The following is a 27,839-nucleotide window of genomic DNA, read 5'->3' on the forward strand; positions in this document are numbered from 1 at the left end:
TGTATTGGTTCTAATTTACAGTGGCCAACTAACATACTAACCTCCTGCCTCTCTGCTCTCTGGATTATGGGAGGAAAACAGAGCAGCAATATGACCTGCCACATAGGTTTGGAGCCTTGGTTAATCATGTACTGCATTTGACTTTTGTGGCAGATTTATTGTAAGGCATGCTTAGTCCTGCTCTGATAAACCATCCTGCAATTTGTGGCAGACCATCGTTGATCTGGTTTGACATCAGAGATGAGAAAGGTGTTGGGCTGGAGATTACTGATGGTGGCAGCTACTGGTCCATAAGCCTCCGAGCTCAGCCCTCCTTCGGCAAGCACGATTGTCATAATCTAGGACACTTGGCTCCATGATATAGAATGCCTTGTTTTTTTTTGATGGAGCAAAAGCCATAGGTAATCAATAAAGCTCAGGGGAATAATGAATAATGTTAATAGGGTAAGCAGTTACTTCTTGTTAATGAATATATTTGATATCTATGTGCATCAATCCAATTGAAAAGTCAAAACCTCTTCCAAGTTTTATACAACAAAACAAATATTTATTTAGCTAGCCAGATGCTTTGTCATTGCCCTGAACAAAAAAAAAAATTACAACAGTATAGGCTGCTTTCAACCCATAAACGACAAGAGACACACAGAAATGTGCAAATATGCCACAATTTAACATGCCCACTTCTCTCACAAACAGGCATCTTGACAAATCCACTGACACACAAATTAATTGATGGTGAAATCTGAGTTCAAAAGGTCAGACACAAAGTTTTTTTTTTGCAGAAGTGTTCATGACTGCGCTAGTACAACGTTTTGGAAAGGAGTGACACTTAGGGCAAAATGAATACCAAGCATTTTAAAATTATATTTTTGTAAAGTGTGATCTTTATGTCAGAAAATTTTATGGGATTTTGCAACTGGCATTGAAGGGTTAAGGACAACATGAGGCCTACATGATACCAAAGTCTCGAATGGGCATCTGCTCAGACCAGCAATTAAGCTTAAGGCCATTACGACTATTGTAAATGCCACTGCAATGCTCTAATAGAATATACTAATTCTATCTTACAATATTTTATGACGGCTACAGTAATAAATTTGTATCATCACTACCTCCTCCTGCACTGGAATGGAATAGGATTAACCAATCCTCTTCAAAAAAGCAACTGATGCCCACTTTTGTGTGGCTTGTTAGATGGGTGGGCTTGCCATTTTGCGTGGCTTGTTAGTTGGGTGGGTTATCATTTTGTTTGTAATTCAGATTACCAATTAAATAAATATCAGAGCACAAACGTGAAAGAAATTTTAATTTTCCATCTTCTATTTTCATGAAGTGCTAAACTCTATACAATGGCGAACTTGAAGGCCTTCTATTACCTGGAGTGTTCATTTTGGACAGTCCCACTGTTTCTACGAGTCCTGCTTACTGGTGTCACTGTCACACTTCCTTCTTGACGGCATCACTTCATAAACTTGACGTTAAGTGGAAACTCGAGTGTGCCATTGGTAACACAGCAGCCAAGTTTGCCTCGGCCATCTATAAGTTAATTTAATAGCATGAGATTTTACTTTGTCCTATCTGATACAACCATTCCTTTTCACCCATTAAGGTTAATCAATATCAAGGGAAACAATACTGAATTAAGTGATTATGCTTTTCATTAGTTTTGCAAGGGATGTTGATTGAATGCTCATTCCTCTTCAGTTCATTTTTGCTCAACATCGAAATCCGTGCTTCAGACCCTGTTATTTTAAGCTAAGCTTCTGAGCACAATTTCTCAAGAAAGACTGTAGCTTTCCCAATATTCAGACTGCCTGTATTTAAGAGTGAAGTGCAGAGGGTGACATTAAAATGTTGCAAGGCACAATGCATGGACATGGTTCAAGCAGTTAACATTTAACAGTGTTCACATCTAATGATGAATTCTTCAACGAAGTGAAAATTAAAATCCAGAAGAAAAAATTAAATGAAAAGATGAATATGACAGATTTACATCGTTATTTTTTTGACTCAATTTAAACACTGCTATCTGGAGGTCAGATCTGACAACATGGATGAAAATCAAAAGATTTTTAAATTAATCCCCTTACCTTTTATTTTGTATTGAACTGATTAATATGTAGATGTGTCAAAAAATGTATTAAAAATCAACAAAGCTGCCATATCACATCCTGGCCCAAAACCTTTGCCACTTAACTCCAAAGCATTGACTGAGCAGAAGAAATGGCTTTGAAAACAAATGATCAAACAGTTCTGTGGAAAGACTCAGATTCATTCCCATATCTTCACTGTTCATGTTACCTGCTGGGTACGCAGGTGTGGCCTATGTCTGAGCTCAAAGTCCAGTTTGAGGCTCAACCACAGTGTTACACCAACCAGGTCAACAAGGCCACTTTATCTCAGCATTCATTTCAGATGAAATGCCAACTATAACATTACTTTGACATTATGGCCATTGTGGGAGACACTTTTAGAATCATAAGGTAAAAAATATACATCAATGAGACATTACATTTCAGATGCAAGTTATATCTCAATACTTTCTGTTTAGAATCTTTATGAAAATCTGCTGCATTAGTGTCAACCATTCACCTAATCATAGCCGGTGAAGCCTTATATTTGCATTGGATTGTTCATGCTTATTTTAAATGGGGCACCTTCAAGAGAAGTTGCAGCATAAGCATAAACATGGGTTGATAAGTTGTAAGTACTGCAGCTCATTGTAAACACTCAGAGGAATTTGAACATGCACATTTTGGATCGAAGGCATCACATTAACTGAAAATAAAATTAACTTGTCAGTTGGTTCCATACGTTTAAATCTTGGCCTAGAATGTGCTTTAGCATTGTATCTGAGTGTCTGGCAGGATTATTTCTTAATTATAACTTACTTTTAACTTAACTGTCAGGAGATAGATTTAAGTTCAGGTGTAATAAAAGTCAAAGGATTTCAAGAAAGTTGGAAGAAATTTGCATATTATTTCATAGCCAATGCACTTTCATTTAATTTCTATTGTACTTTGTGCTTCATGTATAGGGTGTGATAAACAACTCTCTGGTAGTACAAGAGCAAAAATAAATGATGGATAAACTAAAGATAAAAGTGAGGTTTAACCTTGTGTGTGATATAGTTTGGTATACGCCTTGCATTCAGCTTCTGAAGCTCAGTTCTGATTACATTAGAAGTAATGCACAATGCTAGAAGCCTATCAAAAGCTATTTAACACATGACCAAAGATAAACTAATACCACAATATATCCCTTGGAACCGTTCTTTAGTCCATACCTGAGTTGATCAGCCAAAAATAATCTTTAGAACATAGTATTTAATCCTACACAGATTTTTGTACAATAAATGTCTTATCTGTGCAGCAGGAATCAAATCCTTTTGTCCCATATTCTTTTGAGCCAAATGATAGAATAGATTAAATCAGACTGAATGAATTAACTTGTCTTCAATATTATACCTATATTGTGGACATGATCTGGACGACAATAGCAACATTAGTTTGGTTGCTCTCAATTATTGTTTGAGGCTGTAGACGGGCCTGATAATCAGCAAAGAATAATCACCATGGATTTAATCAGGTAGTAGGAGAATGGTAATGTAAGAATATCTTTCAAAAATAGAATCTTATTTTCATTCTTCATATTCTGCCTATGGAATAATAATTCAAAGTACCCTGACTTTACTATTCTAAAACTGAAGATCCTAATCAGTTAACCTAAGCTGGCACTGACTAATAGAGTAACGACCAGCTACAATAAAACATTCTAGAGTACTATCTGAGATGGAGAGGTGGTAATTCACTTTTAAACTTATGTGCTGAATTTATATATGTAAGTTAAACTGGAGAGCATTAAACAATTTCTAAGTGAGTTGTCAGGGTACAGGGAAGGTGAGGGAAACTGGAGGAATTCCATTACCCCTTTCTGACTCACATTACAAACCTTCGCAGGTTGGTGGCCAAGGACCATTGGCTAAGTTCATGCATGTGTTGTTTTGGCAAGGGTTACATATCTGAGTGTTTACAGTGCATATGTAATTCAAAATAAAGATTCTAAATACTTTGCTCACCATTTCTGCACTGTTCATAAAAAATAATTTTTAAAATATTCAAATGCACAGCAGACAGGTATTATACACTATTTTTTGACAGTGCATTAAAATAAAACAACTCTGTATTAAATAAAATGTTAATGGACTGATGTTTATTGGAGAGTGACTTGCCAGTAATTCCTCAGGAATAACAAGGCATGGATACCAAAACCACTCACACCTACTAACCAGCATTCCCTGCTGGTTGGTGGATTTAACGTCTCCATTTGAAGTGGTTTTCAGCTCGAAGGAATAATTGACCATACATTCAGTCACCTCCAATCCTTACTCCCAACACCGCCGCTTATTGTGCTGGGTTGTTGCAAAGTTCTTAATCGCTGTGTACAAGGTCTTCAGAGATGGGACAGATTCAGTAACATCACCCTCTCAGCACAACGTGTCAGTGTTAAACGAAAGCTGAGCCTGAAAAAAAAGAGGCCATCTATCACGAGTCATGCTCAAAAAAACACACTTCCCAACACATGTAATTAGTGACAAAAACAGTCCAGGTATCCATCAAATATGCCCCAAATCATATTGATCATGGTACCATGACACATTATGCACAACATGTAGCCATTCAACCCAGTAACTTCTTATCAACTCTCAGCAGAGAAATCTCATCCTCTCTCTTTTTATTTCTCTGTACTCCTACAATTTATGCTCTCTCATCTGCCTATCAAATTCACTGATTCTTTTGGCACTTAGCGAGACGAGGGGGAAATTTATGGAAGCCATTTCCTCACTTTTAAAGATGTAGGAAATTAGAGCACTTTGCATGTACTCACAAGGGGAACATGCAAGTTCCACACAGACAACACTTTAAGGATAGTATTGTACTGGGTCTTAGGGCTGTGGCCACATTACCAATATGCCACCTCTCCCTTATGCTTACTGTCCACCAGGTTCCCTGAGAAAAAAAAACATGGCTACCAGATGCACTCATGCTACTAAGCAACGGCGGCTCCTGGTTAATGAAATTAAATTCCTCATTTCATGTGGTTTAACATAGTGCAATGATTCGGTCAAATCTAATACTTACTCCACACTGTCTCTAGTCTTATACTAGTATGGTGAAGGAATCTCCATTCATTATAACAAAATTGGGAAAGTTTGTAATATGGTCAATTTTTGTATCATATAAATTAGAGACAGGTGATGGAAAAATAGTCTGTACTGTATAGCCTACAGTATAATAAGGGACTACTTTTTGTTGTAGGGACACGTGTTGCAAGCACTATTAGGCACATATTGAGCATGCTCTATTAGGCGCGTATTGATCTGTACGTGTGTGCCGAGTTCAGATTCTGCCAGTAAAGAATCATGAAACTTAACTCCTGTCTCCAGCGTTTTTATTAATAGCATTGTTGTGTAACCAGGCCATATACACAACAAATTGGTGACGAGGTTAATAAACCTACATCGTATTGGAATGTCACATTTTAATTGATAACGACTCTCGAAAGAAGGGCGCAAGGAGCGAGAGGAGGCGGCAGGGCGAGGCTGGGAGTCTGAAAGGAAGTGGGAGCACAGCCGAGGTTGGGAACGTCGGGAGACCAAGAGACACAGTCGGAGCCACAGCACGTCCAGCTGAGACCACAGCCGGCACTGACCCCCAGCGGCTAAGGGTCTGCCTGCCCCAGAAGGGAGCTAAAAAGGAGCGACGCACACACATCTAGACGGAGTGCGCTCATGGCACTAGCAAAAAGGACACGCTAGTCAAAAAGATAAATAAGGGGAAAATGGGGCTAAGTTAACATAACAAAGATGGCGATAATTGGAACCATTACAGCATTTGATAGTGGCTTTGAAAACTGGGCAACTTACATTGAGAGAGTAGAGTTATATTGTGAGGGTAATGGTGTTAATGATGAAAGGAAAGCCAATGTCTTACTCAGGCTACATCCACACTAGACAGGATAGATCCATAACTGAAGCTTTTTCTCTTCGTTTTGACCCTCCATCCACACTGAAACAGTGTTTTCCTCCCCCAAAAACAGAGCTTTTCTGAAATGCTCTCCAGAGTGTTTAAATCTGAAAACGGCGGTTGGGTGTTGTAGTGTGTACGGGGTAACCGGAGGTTTTAAAAAACCTGTCGACCCTTTCATCGGTGAAGAGACTATAGCTGTAGGAAATGTTTCCAGGGTGACCCCTCTGTGGGAGTGGGGAAGATGTTCCTGGGGGTCTGTGTGTCCATATGTGTAGCTATTGTAGTGGCTGTGAGGTTGGTATTGTGGCAGTGAAAAGTACTGGGGTGGGGGGGAGCCATCATATTCCTCATCATTGCAAAACCCTCTGCAACAGAGTGAGTCAGCTTTTTCAATGTTCGCCGTCAGCCGCGTCATACTGTCCATGAACTCCTTGTCGGTTGCCTCCATACGCTCCAGTACTTGTTTTTTTTAAGTTTTAAGTCCTCCTGCGTGAGAGCCAACAGCTATCCGTCGTTTGGCACTTTCCTTTTAAGTTTTTCTAGTCTGTAACGGTTAAACATGCACCAAGTATATTGTTTCCTCTTCACTTGTTTTCTGTAGATGTGTCCTGCGCGTGCCCAGTAGGAGGAGATTCACCCAAATACCCTTTTTAATGTGGACAGAGGTATTTTCAAAAACGCCTGGTGTGGACGCCTATCGTTTTCACGTGAAACTGGCGCTTTCAAAATTATCCAGTCTAGTGTGGACGTAGCCTCAGTATTATGGCAGCAAAAACATACGGGCAGCTACGGAGCTTGTTAACCCCTGAAAAGCCAGCTCACAAAATGTTCGAGCAAATAGTAGACACTCTCCAACAGCATTTAAACCCCACTGGTTATTGCTGAAAGATTTAAATTTCACAAACGGAATCAGAGCAAAAATGAAAGCATTTCTGAATATTGTGCTGAATTGCGCAAATTATCAGAACATTGTCAACTTGGAGCTGGCCTGTCGGACTCATTGAGGGACAGATTAGTGAGTGGCATGCATTGTGAAACCACACAGAGGTTGTTCCTGTGTGAAAAAGACTTTACATTAGAGAAGGCTCTGGATATTGCAATATCAACAGAAATTGCAGCACAGGGTGCTTCAGAGATACAACAAAAATCTCTGGAATACGCTACGAATAAAATGTCACTGAACAGAAATGAAGGAAAGAAATGTTACCGTTGTGGGAACATGTCACTTGACCCTGATGACTGTTAGTTTAAAGACAAAGAATGCAGAAACTGTGGCAAACAGGGCCACATTGGCAGAGTATGCAAAGCTAGTAAACAATGTTACCGTTGTCAGAACATGTCACATGACTCAGATGACTGTTGATTTAAAGACAAAGAATGCAGAAACTATGGCAAACAGGGCCACACTGGCAGAGTATGCAAAGCTATTAAACAGAAGAAAAAGGACAAAATACAAAGAAACAAGACACTCCAGAAAGGAAAACACAACAATGTACACAACATGGAAGAAAGCAGTTCTGATGAAAATGACTCAGACGAAAGTGAATTGTCTTGCCTGCAACTTCACAGTGTGAAAGAGACAGATGATCCAAGAGTAATATGGATCACTCCACAAGTGGCAGGCATGAGACTGAAAATGGAGTTGGACACAGGCTCAGCTTTAATAGTGCTCTCTGTACATGACTACAAATGACTGTTTTCTCACATACCTCTGAAATGAACTAAACTACTGCTAAAGACTTACACAGGACAGAAAATGTGTCCCAAAGGCAAAATTAAAGTGACAGTGAGCTACGGAGACAAAACACAGCAGCTGAACCTCTATGTACTGAAAAATGGAGGACCACCATTGCTGGGACATGAATGGCTCAGGAAAATCCAGTTGGATTGGCACACCATCAAGGCACTAGATGTGTCAACAAAGGAGGTCAGCTCGGTGGGGAAGATGTCCACAGCTCTCCTCTCACCCATTGTTGACTATTACAACGACACGGAAGAGCTAGACAGCGTCAACGATGAAGACCAACACAGTATCCGTGGCCACGACTCCGATGAAGATACAGAGGATGCAAGGGAGACAGATATTGCCAATAAGCAGGATGATGAAGACTACCTGAAAGTAACAGAGCAGATGTACCAGGAGAAATTGACATCTCTTAAAAGACAGCTACAGCAGTTACAGGAAGGCACTTTGCAGGAGTATCAGAAAGGGATGGAGAAACTAGATCAACAATACAAGAAAAGAATACGAAATGCAGAATTTTTTCTGCAACTGAAGACAGAACAAGTGGAAAGGAATTATATTAAAGAGAAGAAAGCAGTGGTGAAGGAATTTGAAGATAAAAAGATTGAGTTAGAAGAAAAGAAAGATGATTGAGAATGAGAGGCTAACAATGGAACTCACAGGAGATTCTATGGAGGTAAAGCCAATAATGACTAGGAAACTAGGGAGAGACCTAATGACTCTGCTCCAATTACAGACAAAAGATGAAAACCTGCACCTGCGCATTTAAATTACTTGTTAACAGATGAACAGATAATAGAAGATCTGCGAACTCCCAATAAGCTTAAATCCCTGAAAAGACCAGCATCTCCATTCAAACAGAACAAGTTTCACACGGGGTAAATCTCAAACTAATCATTTCCTCCATTGAGAATCATACACTTAATCCTTTGCAGGAAAGTTTCTTTTGCACGTACATATTTTGAATCCTCGGCCAATGTGTCTTGTTTTTCACAAAGAAGTTGGGAAACAGCATCAAAACGGAGGCAAGTTCTGGCAACAAACTGTAAGGTTTCTATTGTTGTATTTTCACACTTGTGCTGAATGTGCACCTGAAGGAATTCTCCCTCTTGAGCCAGACAGATAGCACTGCAGGTAATCTTTAATATCAGCAAAACTGTACTTTAACAGCAGCTTACGAACAATGGAACAAACAACAGGATTTCGATCAACTGCTTCATCGTGAACGATGAAAGATTACTGGTAAAGTGAATGATTACTGGTAAAGTATTGATCTTTCTGTGAGTCATTGAATTGCCCCGACTTTTTGATAACTAGCAGAGACAGCAGATCACCAACCACTTCTTTGTTGGTGACAAATCATCTTTGAAGCAGAGCATGGAAACTGAAGCTACGAAAAATGTATCACACCTCTTGCGAAATATGATTAATTTTGCTACAGCTTCACTTATCTCTTCTGTTACCGCTGGTACATAATCAACATCTAGAGAAGTATCGCACAGTGGGCAGAGTCGTTGTCCTAATTCAGGCCACTGCTTTATACATCTTAAATAGTAAAATTGATCACATGGAAGGAGGATGGAATTGTTGAGTTCTCCTAAGCAAATTGTACATTCTTTCAAATCATGCCTGAAGAACAGACTACCTGTACTATTTTTACAGTCCCTGAGGACCTGAACCACAGCCTGAAAGGGCCCTTGGGATCTCACATCAGAGTTACTGTTCAAACTCTTTGCAAGTTGACCAGCGTAGAATGCAAACTTGTTCTCCAATTTATCATGTATATCTTTAACTCCCAAAATGATGTATTCCACAAAAAGTGACAGCATCTCCATCTTCTCCTGAGCATCTTCCCAGCACTCCTGCTGAATCACCAGCACAAAGATATGAAGTACGAATAGAAGGTGGAAAGTTATATTATGATAAGAGATGGTATCATAAAGGTCAGGTTATCTATTTGGAATCTAAGGAGAATACGAAGATTGGCTGTGTAATTAGCTCAGTTGGAACAAATGAGATACGAGTAAGGAAAACAAGCGATAGCACACACACAGATGCGTATACATCTAGGACAGCTGCACAAACGAGTCTTCATTATACGGAGGTGATCTGCTGCCTAGAACTTTTAGCAAGTTGGAGGTGCACTTCTTAACCCTCTATGCTCAGAGGTCAACTTTTCATGACTTTTATATGGAAATCTGTATTAAAACAAGCAAGTTTATTGACAGACATTACCTGGAGAGGTAGAGAAGACTCCCCCAGAGACTTGAGTTATAAATGGGTCTTAGACCAAAAGTTAAAAAAAAGGCTAGTTGCAATTTGATATTATTATGTTACTTTTTTATGATTTGATATTATTAAGATACTAAGTAAACAAATGGTAGGCATTTGTACGTTAAGGGTAGACATATTTGTTTAGCATAGTGACCCAGTAAAAAAAAACAGTTAATACACTACTAAAATAAAAGGGGACGAGTGTACTGTTGGCCTACAGTATAATAAGGGACTACTTTATCTTGTAGGGACACGTCGTTGAATGCACTATTAGGCACATATTGATCTGTACGTGTGTGCCAAGTTCGGATTCTGCCAGTAAAGAACCATGAAACTTAGCTCCCATCTCCAGCGTTTTTATTAATAGCATTGTTGTGTAACCAGGCCACATACACAATATAGTCCATCAGTGAAAGAGGTTTAAAGGTCACTTGGAAGTATCATGTGACTGGCAACAATGAATATAAAATTGAGTCAGGTTTTATAAAAAACAAACAAACATTTATTAAACTCTGATCAACAATAGCGAACAATATTCAAACGACTAATTTAACCGGATGTTAACTGCTATACAGCAACTCTGGATCAGTTCTTAAAAGGGTAAATGTGAAAACAGTTCTTAAAGTGGTAAATTCTAACACAGGTCTTAGAATGGTAAACTCGGAAGTCCAAGAGATTTATACAGTCTATTAGGAGAGACTTTCCTGAAGTAAAGAATTCCAGAATTCCTCGAAGACGTGTTGTTACTGCTGATCCCAACCGGAACCTGCCTTGTCCGCAGGATTCACAACCACGGAAATAAAACAGTTTAAAGGAACTGACCCTTTCCGCTGGAGAATAGACACTGCACTATCCTTCCTATTTTAGCAGGTGATATCTCAGTTGCAGGTCACTTTTACTTGAACGAAGATTCAATAAAGGTCGATCCTCTCCAAAACCGCCAAACGATATCAGCTTTGCTCAACTCAGCGAATTTCTGTATTTTGGTAATGCAGCAATACAGAGTAACCAACACAAAACTAGACTGAAAAACTAACTGCGTCACATCAGGAGTCTCTTTTATATACCTGTTGAGAACAGGTCATCATGTGACCTCACTGGCAGGAAAATTACATCATGTGACCTCGGCAAGACCATTACATCATCCTGATAAGACAGTCACAAGATATCCATGAAGTATGTAACAGAAGAAACCAATAAAAACCAATAATAGCAGAAGGGTGTTTAGAGCACTGGATCAAATGCAGGACAATGGATGGTGAGATAAGCAGGATCATGTCAGAAGTACAAGACCATAAAATAGAGCACTCCGTTACATAGGGAATGCGGGAGATAGCTGTCCAGCAAAGAAAAATGGGTCCATTTTTGATGATTGAGTGTGAGTTGCAGGAGTCCTGCCCAGTTGCACTTGCCTCAGTGCTGAACTGACTCTGTGACTGTGGACTCACTTTCAGGAACTCTGGGGTTCATGTTCTCTGTATTATTTCTTTATTTTTTTTATTGCTTGCATAATTTGTCAGTAGTGCCATCTTTCAAATATCTGGGGAGCATTCTCTCTGAGGATAGCGGCATTGACAACGACATCCAGAGCCGCATTAAACAGGCATCAGCTGCCTTTGGGAGACTTCAGCGTAGAGTCTTTCAGAACAGGAGCCTTCGACCCTCCACAAAGGTCGCCATATACCAAGCTGTCTGTGTCACCACCCTCCTTTATAGTCGTGAAGCCTGGTTAACCTACAGCCGTCACATCAAGTCCTTGGAGCGCTTCCACATAAACTGCCTCCAGCGCATCCTGGGAATTACCTGGCGTGAGCGGGTGCCTCACACTGAAATACTTGCAAAGACCAACTGCAAAAGTATTAAGGCCATGATCACCCAGCGTCAGCTGCAGTGGCTGGGACACATGATAAGGATGCCTCCATGTCAGCTACCCTGCAGAGTGTTATACGGCCAGCTACATCATGGTCGACGCTCAGCTGGAGGGCCGAAGAAGCGCTAAAAGGATCAGATGAAGAATGCCTTAAGGAAGTGCAAGATCAGCCCCGAGGACCTGGAGGATGTTGCTGCTGACTGTACCACTTGGTGACAGCTGTGTAGGGTCAGGGTTCGTATTCTGGAGGTGGAAAGAACAAGCAGAAGAGAGCCAGGAGAAATGCAGCCATGGTTGCCACCACTACCACATATACATGTCCCACCTGCAATAGAGCTTGTGGGTCCAGGATAGGATTGTATAGTCATCAAAGATCTCACCGTTAAAGGAAAGGACGTCATCATCCGATTTCCATGAACAACCGAAGAGAGAGAAGAAGATTATTTCTTTACTTTTTTAATGCTTGCATAATTTGTTCTAGATGGTTGACCGTCTTTACTGGCTGTCTTTTTTTTGTGGATTCTATTGTGTTCTTTTTATGGCTGCTTGCGAGAAGATGAATCTCAAGGTTGTATATGGTATACATACTTTGATAATACAGTAAGCGTACTTTGAACTTTGAAATTTTAAAACTCGCACGTAACTATTGTAATGCAGATACAATAGATTGCTGGAAGGCTATTGTTCTGATCAATGGAGTATCTTTCAGCTCTCACTCAAAATATTATCCCAATGTATGCTGTAAGAGGGCCTGAATAAACCGACTGACCATGCTGTATGAAAGATTTTCTTTGTGAGATCTTCTGATATAAGCCCTAATCTGAGGAAAGACATCCTTGCCATAGAGGGAGTACAAAGAAGGTTCACCAGATTGATTCCTGGGATGGCAGGACTTTCATATGAAGAAAGACTGGATGAACTGGGCTTGTACTCGTTGGAATTTAGAAGATTGAGGGGGGATCTGATTGAAAAGTATAAGATCCTAAAGGGATTGGACAGGCTAGATGCAGGAAGATTGTTCCTGATGTTGGGGAAGTCCAGAACGAGGGGCCACAGTTTGAGGATAGAGGGGAAGCCCTTTAGGACTGAGATTAGGAAAAACTTCTTCACACAGAGAGTGGTGAATCCGTGGAATTCTCTGCCACAGGAAACAGTTGAGGCCAGTTCATTGGCTATATTTAAGAGGGAGTTAGATATGGCCCTTGTGGCTACAGGGGTCAGGGGGTATGGAGGGAAGGCTGGGGCGGGGTTCTGAGTTGGATGATCAGCCATGATCATAATAGATGGCGATGCAGGCTCGAAGGGCCGAATGGCCTACTCCTGCACCTATTTTCTATGTTTCTATGTTTCTATAACAAAGGGGTTGACTGGACCCCATGTGAAAGCTAGATTCAGGGTACAGGTTTAACACACAAATTCCTTCAACAGTTGTTAAATGCCATATACAGGCACTCCCCATGTTATACAAGAGTTGCATTGTCATAAAGCCGGTTTCTCTGTCAGACGGTTTTCAATAGTGACTCATAATTGTATCATTCCACATACATTCGTTAATCTTCTTTCATTTCGTTGAATAATCACTCTGGCACCACCTATAAAATGAAACTAATGGAAAATACAAAGTATTCAGTCACTACTGAATAAAAGGTAACAATTTTATTATCGTTACTACCTTCAAAAATGCATGGTAGACTTTGTGTAAAGTCTGATTACTGTAAGCCAGGTCCTCCATAACCCAGGGAGCCTCTGTACAAGGACTGCTTGATAAGGACCACCTACATCGCCTGTCATGTGCGGGTTGGGTAGACATGCCTTTTTCTCTGGGAATCTACTGGTGAGTAGCTGGAAGTAAACTTAAGGAAACGTGACATGTTAACACACCTTTGAATGCAGTGGCCTCACGGCACCAAAGACATGGGTTCAATCCTAACTCCCACACGTGATGAGAATCACTGTATGAGGCATGTGTTGGTGCAGGGGTTCCCAACCCTTTTTTTATGCCATGGATCAATACCATTAACCAAGGGGTCTGTGGACCCCAGGTTGGGAATCTTTGTGTTAGTGGATCAGTACTCTCAAGGCAGAGATGAATTGTTCTTTGATTCTTATTGATCCTCTCCAGATGCACTGGAGCTGATTGTCTTGTCTCAATTCCACTATCCCCCGATAGTCTTGCTCCCATTTGGCTCCAGCTCTCTTTCATCTTGCTCCACACAGAGACGAAGGAGCTAGAAATCCAGAAGTGAGCTGGCTGGAATTACAGCTCACACAAAGGAAGATGGACAGGGTCGTAGTTGGCCAATCACCTCATGCCCTGGATATCACTAAGGACAGTGTTCTAGGCCAAGATTCCTTCAGCTGGTCTATCAATGGGCTTCCTTCCAGACAAGGGCAGAAGTGAAGGTGTTCCTTCAGTGGTGAACACACTTGCATCTCCTCAGACAATGAATTAATTCACATCTATATACTCATAGGCAACACATTCAAGCATGGACCAATAAGTGATACAAATGCCACAAGTACCAGACAATGACTACCTCCAATAAGTAACAGGCTAGCCACTCACTCTTGACATTCAATAATATGATCATCATATCGATCTCTACCTCATCACCACTGACCAGACATGATTGAACAACCACGAAATACTGCAGATGCAAGATTAGGTCAGGAGTTGTGTATCCTGCATCTAATAATTTACTTCCTGTTACCCTAAATCTGCTCAGCATCCACAAGGCGCGCATTCAGAAAGCGAAGCATGTACTCTGTTAGATTGGTGCTGCTTCAACCATCCTCAAGAAGCTTGTTATTATCCAGAGCTTGGTTGGCAGTCCATCCCCACCACCCAAGGCATTTGTTCCCTCTACCGCTGGTACAGTGGCAGCAGTGTGTATCATCTACTGCAATTACTTGCTTCGGCTGCTTCCACAACATATCCAAAAGTTGTGATTTTCATCAGCAAGAATCAACACCTGCAAGGTTTTCCTTCAAGGCACTATCTTTCCTTTGAGGGTCTAAATGCTAGAGGTCCCTATGAGGCAATATTGCACCCTTCACTGAGTTGGTTTAAAGAGGTGCAGCATTCTTTCCATATATGAATAAAGAAATCACACAAACGATGCAAACCTGCCCATTAGCAAGCAACTTGGGACTCAGGTAGGAATAGACAGGCTAAGAGTTAGGTGGACAATGGATGGAAGATTACAGGAGAGAAGGGAGTGCAAAGAGAGGAAAGGAGTAAATCAAATCACAGTACCCTACAACAATGGAGGGTATTCAGTTCCTCTGCTAATTCACTCTAGGTCAAAGTTTGGCAGAGCAGTCCCACTCCAAAGAGCTCTTTCTCCAAAGTACTGCAATTTTCTCTCTTTCAAGTATTCATTTAGTTCCTGCAGGAACTATGCATTCTGCACTGTGCGTTAATTAAGTGCATTATGGTAACTAGCCACATTAGTGGGGCCATGGTAAAACCAAAGGGAATAAATGACATACTCATGCTTATTTCGTGGCAGTATGTAGCATGGGACTGCGGAGGTCATATCTTTGCTGACCACTGAGATAATGCTTAATAAAGCTTAACTGTATGTTTGCTAATTGCTAATGCAGGATTGGAATAGGGAATTTGATTCTTTGGAGCTGTGGGCGTGTTAAGCAAGTACAACAACTCTGGGGGGGGGTGGTCTCAGGCTGGCGGCAATTGTTTCATTTTGATTCTGGATCAGTTTTGGCCACTTTCATTCCCTTGCTAATAATATGATTGAACCTGTGACATTGCTTATTGAAGCCAATATCCAGCAACTTACTACCTAAAAGCTTTTTCCAATCTGATCCCAAACAAGAGAAAATCTGCAGATGCTGGAAATCTAAGCAACACACACAAAATGCTGGACCAACTCAATAGGCCAGGCAGCATCTATGAAAAAGAGAACAGTCGACGTTCCGGGCCAAGGCGTCAACTGTACTCTTTTCCATAGATGCTGCCTGGCCTGCTGAGTTCTTTCAGCATTTTGTGTGCATTCCAAACTGATCCTCTGGCTTTGATGCCAATAACGTGAATCCGTATCCTTTACTTGCTGATTTTCCTGTCAGTGGAAGCTGCTTCCCCTTGTTCTTCCTGCTGTGAATACTATCAATTAATTTCTTAATGGACAGTATTGCAGGTGAGAGGAACTGGGAACAATAGAGGTGTGTACTGCACAGTAAAGCTATTCTGTCCATTAGTTGTCATCCAATTAAATTGGGACTAAGGTGTCCTTAATTCCATCCACTGCCTTAATTCTGTATCTCTTATTATTGGCGTCAATCAAAACTACAACATCATATTTTTAAGCATTATTCAACACTCAATCTTTTAGGTAAAGAATCTAGTGCTTTCCTGGCATATATGATGAATAAACTCTTCTTAGGCTTGGCCAGCTGGGTACTGGTATCGATTTTAACCGAAGCTTTGAAGACAAACTCTGCCATCTTTATCAGGGATGGTACCTACACATGTCTACTCCAGTGCCCTGTCGTCCGCCCTTCCTGATTGGTTGAGGATTAACCAATCAGGTTTCTGCTGTCCCACCTTGTTTACAACCAAATTCCAGTTCTTTCTTAGAACAAAACTTTTATCTTGTTAAAATTCTTATTCTCGAGTTTTATTTCAAAGTCTTCCTTCACCAGGCAGTCTCAAAAGCCACTGGCACGGCACAGTTGTTTAGTGCTGAAGTCAGTCCTATGGCCATTGCAAATGCAATGTTCTGCTACCACCAATTTCCTTGGGTGACCCAAATGGATACACCTCCTGTGCTCTTTGATGCAGATTCTCACCATGTGCCCTATCTGGCCAATGGTGGAACATGTAAATGCCAGCCATCCTGAGTTCCAGGTCACCTTTGACCTGGATGAGCTGGGATTTGAGCTCCTTTATGGGTTTGTGGGTGGTATTCGATATTTCTTCAGGATCCCGGCACTCCTTCCAGAAGCTGAGGAAATACATGGAAGACAGTTGGTAGCAACAGGTTCCTCCTCATTGTTAGGCTTCCTGATTTTTTTCAGTCAGCCCTTTTAAAACCAGACAGAGCACACGGTGGAAGCCTGCATCAAGGAGCACAGGAGGTGTATCCGTTTAGGTTACCAAGAGAAAATGGCAGTAGCAGAACATTGCATTCTCGTTGGCCATAGGATTCACTTCGAAGGCACAAAACTCCAGAGCCTTGCCAATGGCTTTGAGACTGCCTGGTGAAGGAAGCTACTGAAATAAAATTCGAGAATAAGAATTTTAACAAAGATGAAGGTCTCGCTCCAAGGACTGGAATTTGATTGTAAACAAGGTGGGACAGCGGAAACCTGACTGGTTGAGGACTAACCAATCAAGAGGGACGGACCAGGGGGGTACATACAGTATGCTTCTGGACTAGACGTGGCAAAGTATCAACCCTGATGAAGATGGCAGAGTTTGTCAACGAAACATCAGTTAAAATCGATACCTGTACCTGGCATGAAACCTAAGAAGAGCTTTTTTGTTTAAATCTTTTTCATTATATCTAGAAGAATTCAGTACTAACCACTTTTGGTTTATTTTGTAATCTCCAAAATGCTCAATGCAGGTGTTTTATCTCATTGTAAAGAGGAAACAGCCATATTCCAGGAGGGAACCAGAAGTGAGGTTACTGCAGAAGGAGAGTGTGGTTAGGCTGGTGAGAGACATATGCCTTGGCCACATCAGGTCAACCCTGGTAATCACAGTCCTTTGAAAGACACGTGCTTTAGTTCAGGTGCCACCAGGACTGAGATCAGCTAACTATGGCTCGTAATGTGCTCTCACCTGCTTCAAACTACTACTATATTCTTGAGAAATTTATAACAAACTGATTTCGCAACAATCAGCCCTCAGGCTGCCCACTGCACTGATACTCATTGAGATGAAATTGCATCAATGGAAATGGAGTCAGTATCCTTGAATTTATTTGCATTGACACATTTCCTGTGTTCTGGTCCTTTTGAAGGTTTCTGCCATTGGCATAATGTGGCTCTAACCTGCACTGCTGCTAACTGGGAAATCTGCCCAAGTAACAAAGTGCTTACTCCTGAACAACGTCACTCCCTCTCCTACATTACTTAATCTCTCATACCACCTTCCCCCCACCCAACCTCAACACCATCCCTCTTATATGTTGCTGGTCCCATTCCCTGCTCCCTTCTCTGTATAAGCACACTGCAAGTATCCTATTCCTAATTTCAGTCCCCACAGCACAAGTTGATTGTGCTCTTACACTATGCAGAGAACAATGCCCAGCTACCTGAATCCCTAACTCCAATTGTCCCTATGGCTGGCAGATTCTCAGAGACATGGCAGTACATTTTGAGGGTGTGGGAATTTGCAATGCTAGGTTCGTGTGCTCACAGCCTTGGTCTGCTGTGGAGGGCTCTCTGCCATCACCTTACAATAGATACTGGAGCCAATGTTATAGGCTTAATATTACAAGAACCCCTCAATTATAATCTCTTGTACTACTTACACGCTCCTCCTCGAAGCTGATTAGCCCTTCGTCGTCGCTCTCTAGCTCCTCAGGCTCATCCACGGTCAGAGCCTGTAGTTCTGTTGGGGTGCCCCTTGGCCTCAGGAGACTGAGAATGCGCTTGATCGGTGAGTGCACGCTCCCAGTGCTGACAGTTTCCTGCTGCTCCAGGTTGTCGCTCTGCTTCTTTGCAAAGTTTACAAACACCTGCAACGACCAGAATGGAAGGAGGACCTCTCAACGACATCACACAATTCTAGAGGTGCATCTTGGAGAAGACTGCTGGAGAAGTTTACAGGAGAGTTTCTGGGGACTACAATAAGATTTCTAGTTCAAGGGGAGTCTGAAGGGAAACTTCTTCACTCGGAGGGTAATGTGAGCATGGAACGAGTTGCCAGTGGAAGCGGTAGATGCCAGTTCAATTGTAACATTTAAGAGAAGTCTGGACAAGTACCTGGATGAGGGGATTGAAGGGATATGGTCTGGGTACAGGTAGGTGGGGCTAGGCAGAAGACTGGGTCAGCAAGAACTGGATGGACCAAATGGCCTGTTTCTGTGCTGTGGTACTCTTATGGATAACTTCAAACCTATGGCAAGCACTTTGATCATATGAACATTTTTGTTATGTACACTTTTGGTCAAAGGTTTCAGGGAATTCTCTCTTGGTGCCACAGCACAGCTCCAGAGACCAAGGTTCGATTCGGACCTTGTGAAGGGTACACTTCGGTGTGAGGTAAGCACACTTCCTCCCACTGCTCCGGTTTCATCCCATGGGTTGGTAGGTTAATTGCCTACTGTAAACGTAGGAGGATGAGAGAAAGTCAATGGAGAAGTGATGGGCATGTTTGAGAGAGAAGATGTCACATGGCTAAATAAGTGGGGGCAAGAAATTATGAGAAACACAAGATATTTGATAAGCAGAGTGTGTAAAATTGCATGAGGAAACTCTCTAATCTCTGAATTCTGCAGTATTTGAACCAAGTTTCAGTCAATAGGATACAAGCCTCCCTTAAGAAACTTCCTTGACCATTGGACAAGTTTGCAATATACACCCTATAAATGTGTATAAAATCATCAAAGGTATGGATAGGATGAATGCACATAGTCTTTTACCTGGGGAAAGGGAAACAAAAACTAGTGATTATAAGTTTAAGGTGAGAGGGCAAATATTTATAAGAGCCTGCGGGAGGTGGGTGAGGCAGCACAGTAATGCAGTGGTTGGCACAAAGCTTTTACAGTACAGGCGACCTGGGTTCAATTCCTGCTATTGTCTGTTAAGGATTTCATAAGTTCTCCCTGTGACCTCGTGGGTTTCCGCATAATGCTCCAGCTTCCTCTCACAGTCCAAGGACCTACCAGTCAGTAGATGAATTGGTCATTGTAAATTGTCCTGTAATTAGACTAGGGTTAAATCGGGGATTGCTGGGCGACGAGGCTCGAAGGACCGGAAGAGCCTATTCCGCACTGCATCACAATAAATAAATAAAATTCATTACAAAGAGGCTGGTACTTGTATGTACTGAAGTGCCAGAGGAAGTGGTTGAGGCAGGTAAATTACCAACATTTATATTCACTTGGACAGGTACACGGATAGGAAAAATTCAGGAGACACACAAGGGACTGAAGATACTGACAACTGGAGCAATAAACAATTACTGGAGGAACTCAGCAGGTCAGGTAGCAGCGTGGGAGAAAAGGAACTGTCGATGCTTTGGGTTGAAATGGCTGAAAATGTCAACAAGTCCCTTCTTCCCACAGATGCTGCTTGAACACTTGACTTCCTTCAGCAGATTGTTCGTTGCTCAAGGTTTAGAGGGATATGGGCCAACAAAACCAAATGGGACTATCTTGGATGGGCACACTGGGCACAGCATGGAAGAGTCTGGCTGAATGGCCTGTCTGTGTGCAAACCTAAGACAAAGTTGCTCATGATTTATTAGAACCCATCTGTAAGGTTTTCACAGGAGATTTATTACAGCATTTAGAAAAGGCAAAGCAGATTGGGGAGTTGGCAATGTCATCTAAAGTTGACTAACACTAGTGACGTGTCTGTGTTGGTTCTAAATACATGTGATATCAGTGGTAAAAGTGCAAGAGTTCAGTAGATTGGCATCTTACTCAGATTGGTCATGGACCAGATTCAGAAAAAAATACTTCAGCAACTGTGGTAGTGTGATTACAACGAAGACCATGGTGCCACTGGTTAGGGAGTTGCAGGATTTAGACTGGAGACAATTTTAAGGAATTGGTGGCAGAGTTCGAGGTCAATAATAAAACAGTACACTGCCTCAGCCAGTAGATCGGATGGTACCAGTGACCCAGGTTCAATCCTAATCTCTTGTACCGTCTGTGCAGAGTTTGTATATTTTCCTTGTGCTCACGTAGAGTTTACTCCCACATTCCAAAGACATACAGATTGGTCACTGTAAGTTGTCTCTTGTCAAGAAGATTTGACGGGAATATGAGAATGAAATAGGATTGGGGTAGATTTAGTGTAAATCAGGGGTTCTCAACCTACAGCACACTGACCCTTTGCTTGATGGTATTGGTCCATGGCATAAAAAAGGTTGTGAACCCCTGGGGAAAATGGTGTTTGATGGTTGGCATGCTCTTGTTGAGTCACAGGGCCTGTTTCTATGCTGTATAGCTAATAACTCCATGCTCAATGACTAATAGAATGTTTATAACAATTAAACTTCCCACTTCACAAACAAATTTGGACATCAGGGATTTGTGAAACAGCTTGGTAAAAGAGGCAGGGTTTTCTGAGAAAGAGAGCTTAAGTGGAGCTGAAGGGGAGTGGCCATGGTTGGCGACTGGATGGCGAAGAAATGGTTTGGAGCTCTCTCACCAAACCTAATGGTCTTAGCAGTTAAAGAAACTGCTGATGATTAAGATCAGCGGAGCTTAATAGATCTTAAGTGAAAGAGCCAGAAATCTGGGAATTGGGTCGTTGGCAGATACACAGTTCTAAGCTACTTCTGTGTAACTGATCTTAGAGTGAACCTAGGCCCAAATGCTCAGATAGAAATAAATGGTAGTATTTGAGGTTGTTTTTCTTATGCTTTGGCCATCTTCAATGTGGTTGAACTCACTATGGAATATTTGGAAACAATAGTTAGTCACAGGCGTAGAAAGAAAGGAGGAATGTGACCACCAGGACAGGCAGCAAACTGCAGACAGGGTGTGCAAGAGTCCCCTGTAGCCAATGCCATCTCAGACAGGTGCACCATGTTTGTTGGGAAATAAAGCAGCAGCAGCTTCAAGTTCATGGCATTGTGGCTGGCTCTGATACACAACAGGGGAGGGAAAGGTCGAGGTGGGGTGTTGAGCAGTGAGGGGAACAGTCAGGCACTCCTATGGTTGGTTACTTCTTTGGTGCCAAGCTCAAAGATGTCTTGGACTGGGTACAGAACATTCTGATGGGAGAGGTTATTGTATACATTGGTATTAGTGACACAGGTAGAAAGAGGGATGAGGCAAAAATCAGTTGAGAGATGAGACAAAATGAGCTTGAGAAGATAAAAAGCAGGAACTGTAAGGTCATGATCTCAGAATTTCCCTCGGTGCCCGTGCCAATGAGGTTAGAAATAGGAGGACATGCAGGATGAACGTGTGATTGAAAAGCTGGTGCAGGAGGAAGGGCCTGAGGTACTTGGATCATTGAGGTCACTTCTGGGGCAGGTGTAACCTGTGCAAGAAGGATTGGCACACATCCAAACTGGAAGGTGACCTACATACTTACAGGGAGCTGTACTCATATTACTCAAGAAAGTTTAAATTAAGTTGAGAGGACGGTGAGAAATGCCATATCTGTGCAGCAGGTGGGGCGATTGACTCAAATGTACAGGATAAATGAGGGAAATCCAGTAGACGGGGCAGACAGATGGTAGTTAGGGAGTGCGAGAGAACCGGGGGGGGGGGGGCTCTCATTAATTTAATATAAAGCCTCACAGGCAAGTCCAGTAAGACTTGAAAATGGATCAGCACTTCCAATTATGATACAATTTATATTATAGCAAAATGTTGAGAGAAGGGCAGGACAAGATGTACAGATGTTTCAATCGTGATACAGAGAAATGGAAAGGCGGGGTAGGGGGGAGTGGTTCACACTATTGATCAGCAAGAACCAAACAGCTTTACAGTCAATATCCAATGGGTAAAGGAGCTACTTTGGAATAAGATGGCACTGATCATATTGCTGCAGTTATATGACAGGCAGCCCAACAGTCAATGGGAATGAAAAGATCAGATAGGTAAGCAAGTTGCAGAAAGCTCATTATGAAAGTGAGCAGTGCTATCTTTCCCAATATTGACTGGGTTTGCCATAGTGCAACGGGCTTAGATGGGGTGGAATTTGTTAAGTACGTCCAAGAAAGTCTTTGAGATAAAATGTAGAGTGCCCTACTGGGGACAGGGCAGTACTTGGCCATGGGGAACAGTGACTATAATTCTTGAAATTTCAAGATTCAAGATTGTTAATTGTCATTCTTCAGTGCATGCGTGTAAAGGAGGAGGAAATGATTGTTACTTCTGATCTGATACAGCATTAGAAATCAATAAGGCTAAAGAACCAAATTTTAAAAAACAAGAACACAATAAACATAAATATAAAAACAATCTTATAAAACACGATGTACAAGTAACTATTATGTACATCGACACTAGGTGATGTGTATGCAGTGGTGGTGGGGTGGGTTAATGGGTAGAGGTGTTGATCAGCCTAGCATCTTGGGGTTAGTGCGACACACACAAAAAGCTGGAGGAGCTCAGCAGGCCAGGCAGCATCTAGGAAAATAGTATAGTAGATGCTTCGGGCAAAACCCTTCCTAGATGCTGCTTGGCCTGCTGAATCCCTCCAGCATTTTGTGTGTTGCTGGGTTTTCCAGCATCTTGTGTGTTGCTGCGTTTTCCAGCATCTGTAGATTTTTCTCTTGTTTGATCTTGGGGTTAGTAACTGTGGTCCTGGCGTGGATACTGTGTAGCCTCTTTCCTGATGGGAATGGGATCCTTCATGATATTGCAAGCCTTTTATTGGCATCTTTCTGTATATATGTTCTTGTTGACAGCTAGACTTGGTGCCAATAATGTGTTAGGCAGTTCTAAGTACCCAGAGTCCTCCTGTCTGCTGTAGTGCGATTTCCGTACCTCACGGAGATGCAGGATGTTAGGGTCCTCTCAGCTGTGCATTTGTAGAAGATTGAGAGTATTGATGTGCATAGTCCAGTCTCCACAGAAATTAGAGGCACTGGTGAGCTTTCCTAACTGGGTAGAATATGTTCTGGGACCATGCCAGGTTGTGTGAGATGTGTACTCCCAGGAGTCTGAAATTACTCAGTTTCCAACGCTGTGCTGCCAACGTAAATAGGGGTGTGAGTGGTGCAAGTTCTCCTGAAGTCGACAACCATCTCCTTTGTCTTATTGACATTAAGGAGAAGGTTATTTGCCTCAAGATAGTTATGAAAAGGAGATAAAATTTGTGTTCAAGTTCAGAGTTGGAATTGGGGTAAAGCTAATTTCAATAGAATAAAAGAGGTCCAAGTGCAAGCTGATATGGAGCAGATGCTAGTAAGAATTCAGGGACAGCATGTACCAGTAAGGATGAAAGATAAAGATGGCAAGATCAGGGAACCTTGGATGACAAAGGACCGTGAAAATTTGACCAGGAAGCAAGAAAACTAGCAGGCAGGGGAAACTGGAATTGTGTGTGTCCTTGAGGAATAAGAAGATGCAGGAGAGATCTTAAGGAATAAATAAGGATAAAATTGGCCATTGAATATCCTTGGTTGGTAAGTTAAAGTAATTCTGTATCAGGAATGACGGGGTAAACAAAAAACAGTGGACTCTTCTTGTGTGGAGCTAGCAGATTGTGGGCAAGGTCCTAAATGAATACTTTTCATCTGTAGTTCCCAAAGAGAAGAACATGGTAGTATGTTCAGGGAGGTTATGCTAATAATATGAAGCATGAAGGTGGAAATGTTGGATATCGAGGGATTCATGTGAGTTAATAAATACCCAGAGCCAAGTGAGATCTATTCCATATCCCTGTGGGCAACAAGGGAGTACAAAGATGGGACCATGATGGAAATACTTGCACCTTTGTTAGCCACTAACGAGGCACCAGAAAAGTGGAAAATAGCTAATGATGTTGGTTTATTTAAGAAGGGAAACTGGATAAGCCAGGTAACTACAGGTTAGTGAATTTTAAGTTAATGATAATAAAATTAAGGGATAGGATTTATGTACATTTGGAAAAGTAGTGGTTTACCTGGGATAGTCAGCATGGTCTTGTGTGGAGGAAATCTTGTCTCACTAATTTGATTGGGTTTCTGAGGACGTAACTAAAAAGGATGAAGGCCTGGCAGTAGACGACTATATGAGTCAACAGACACAAATGCCGGAGGAAAATGAGTAGTCAACATTTTGGCCAAGACCCTTCATCTTTTGACTAAAGCATTACTTTAAAATACCCATATTTTAAAATGAGTGAACATTACATGCATATTACTGTAGAACATCTTAAAATTTCTGGTTAAAGATGGGAATAATCTGAATGGGAAATTTCAATGGAATGCAATCTGCCACTGCACAAAGCACACGTCACCAATGACCTATGGTGGATGTAGGTTTGCGGTAATATTTCGTGAATGCTAAATATTACTCAGACATTCCCAAGTATTTTAAATATGTTATTGGTTATGGGTGAAATTCTTTTGGAGACCCCCAAGTCAACAATACCTTTCTTTTTGTGTTTAAGGATTCACTTACATTGTCTAGCGTGGTTTGACTGACAGAATAATCTTCAATTCCCAGCACATCGACGACTTGCTCCATCTTACTGAAAACATGGGCCAGTGAGATGTTTTCTGACTTCAGCTGGTATTGCACTTTGGTATGGTGCCTCTCCTAAATAAAACACGCATATGTCAGACTTGCAATGTTACACTAAGCTTATAAAATGGTGTCCTGACTGTAGCACTGGAATAATTGGGAAAAGGAGCAGAATTAGGCCAGTTGGTCCATCCACAAAATAATAATAATAATAATCACAAACAAAGCATTTCCGCACAGCCATTCAACCAAAATTATTGCAAATATTTTGTTTCATTCTCCACAATCTCCATCAGCACAGGGCTGTGTGCTTAGTCCCCTGCTCAACTCACTCTACACTAGTGACTGTGTGGCTAAACATTGCTTCAATGACTTATTTGCTGACAACACCACTGTCGTAGCCCAAATCAAAGGCAGTGAAGAATCAGCATATAGGAGAGAAAGTGAAAATCTGGCTGAGTGGTGCCAAAACAACAACATTGCACTCAGTGTCAGCACAATCAAAGAGCTGATTATTGACTTCAGGGCTTCAAGCCGAAAGTTCATAAGCCAGTCTTCATCAGGGACCAAAGGTGGAGAAGGTCAGCAACTTTAAATTCCTCCATGTTATCATTTCAGAGGACCTGTCCTGGGCCCAGCACGTAAGTGCAATTACAAAGAACGCACAGCAACACCTCTTCTTTCTTTGGAGGTTTATGAAGATTCAGCATGACATGTAACACTTTGACAAACTTCTATAGATGTGTGGTAGTGCATATATTGACTGGTTGCATCACAGCCTGGTGTGGAAGAACCAATGGCCCTGAATGGAAAATCATACACAAAGTAGTAGATACAGCCCAGCCCATCATGGGTAAAGGCCTCTCCACCATTGAGTACATCTACACAGAGTGCTGTCGCAGGAAAGCAGCATCCATTATCAGGGATATGCACCATTTAGGTCATGCCCTCTTCTCACAGTCACATCAGGAAGAAAGTACAAGAACCTCAGAATTCACACTACGAGGTTCAGAAACAGTTAATATCCCTCAACCATCAAGCTCTTGAACCAGAGGGGATAACTTCATTGAACTTCAATTGCGCTGTCTTTGAACGGTGCCCACCACCTGCGGACTCACTTTCAATGAATCTTCATCTCATGTTCTTGATATTTATTGTTTATTTATTATTTTATACTATTTTGTATTTCCCCTGTTTGTTGTCTTTTGCACATTGGTTGTTTGTCCGCCCTATTGGGTATGGGTCTTTCATGGATTCTATTGTGATTCTCGGATCTACTGTATATGCCCTCAAGAAAATGAATCTCAGGGTTGTATATGGTGACATATATGTACTTTAATAATAAATTTACTTTGAACACACATGCCAAGTTCCCACTCAATATTCCAATAATAATTGTGTTTGTATTCTACATTCTAATGCTAAATAGATGAAACAGGGGTCCTGTCTCTCTTATAAGATGAAGGTAAAAGGCTTACGGTACTATTGTGAAGAGCATAAGATCACCAACATCATGGCCAATGCTTATCCCTCAATAAACATCATTAAAACAGATTCCCTGGTCATTACCATCTTGTTGTTAGCAAGATCTCTCTATGCACCCATCAGACTCATTGTTATCAACAAAAGCACTTCATTAGCCACAAAGCATGAAGGTCTATAATAATTAAGGGGCTTCCTCACCCAACCCAGCCCCTCTCTCTCCAGTAGCAAAATAACCCTATTCTGTAAACAAGACATTTAGGAATGCAACATTATTGGATGCTTGTTCATGCTGTGTACATACATCTACTGATGCTTCTGGACACATTTTCAGTGATGTTTCTGGAATCATCGGGTGTTTCGGGTCTTTCAACATCATACAACCTCCTTCAGGTGACCCAGCCGGGACTGATCAGACCCCAGCTTGTGTCCAGATGGCTAGCTACTCATGAATCCATGGCTCTCCTCCTTTGAGCCACAGCCATCTTGAGGCCCTCTCTGACGTATCGGTGGTACTGCGGATGGCTCTCCTCTTCCTCTCTCCCTCAATGCCCAAAATGCTGAAGGCTCTAACTAAGGAACAGGCTGCGAATCCCCTACAACCAACCTCCACTGGGAGGCACCTCGCTCTCCATATACTGACAATAATTGTTGTCATGGCTTGCAGCTTCCTATCAACCCCTCCCTTCACCGTTGCCTCCAGAATTTGGTTAACACCTTCATCAAACTGCTTCCACAGTGAGGTCATGTTAGCTGCAGGCCATTTGATCAGCCTCCTGTTAAACTTCATGCTAGAGGGATTAGTTTGCAACACTTGGAGGTTCTGGGCACTATGGGGTGACTCCGGGCCTGGACCCTCCTTCGTCTCACCAGGTTGGACACCTGCGCGTTGTCTGTTCCTGCTCCCACCAAACACTTCATCCTCGCTTGGTAATAATTGTTTCAGATTTCCCTCTTTAAACTGAGCACTGGCCCTAAGTGACATAGCACGTCCTGCACACTTGGAAGTACTCTGAGGTATTAACATACCAAATATTTCAAATGAAAGTAAATAGCCCATGGTGCTATTCAAAGAGAATGCTTGTTCAAAGGGAATAATATCAATT

At 41.8% G+C, this 27,839-nt stretch overlaps 1 protein-coding gene across 1 annotated transcript in view; it reads right to left on the reverse strand.

Moving 5' to 3' along the window:
• Positions 1 to 525: 525 nt before the first annotated feature.
• The window catches only part of abca2 (ATP-binding cassette, sub-family A (ABC1), member 2), a 553,235-nt gene continuing 525,921 nt past the window's right edge, over positions 526 to 27,839 (reverse strand). The window contains exons 47-49 of the mRNA XM_072240523.1: positions 25,189 to 25,326; positions 18,421 to 18,627; positions 526 to 4,522 (exon numbers count right to left, since the gene is read on the reverse strand). Coding sequence (XP_072096624.1) covers positions 4,487 to 4,522; positions 18,421 to 18,627; positions 25,189 to 25,326 — 381 coding nt within the window. The 3' untranslated portion in view covers positions 526 to 4,486. The remainder of the gene's footprint in view (positions 4,523 to 18,420; positions 18,628 to 25,188; positions 25,327 to 27,839) is intronic.

The sequence above is a fragment of the Mobula birostris genome, chromosome 22 (assembly GCF_030028105.1).
Source record: "Mobula birostris isolate sMobBir1 chromosome 22, sMobBir1.hap1, whole genome shotgun sequence".
NCBI lineage: Eukaryota > Metazoa > Chordata > Chondrichthyes > Myliobatiformes > Myliobatidae > Mobula > Mobula birostris.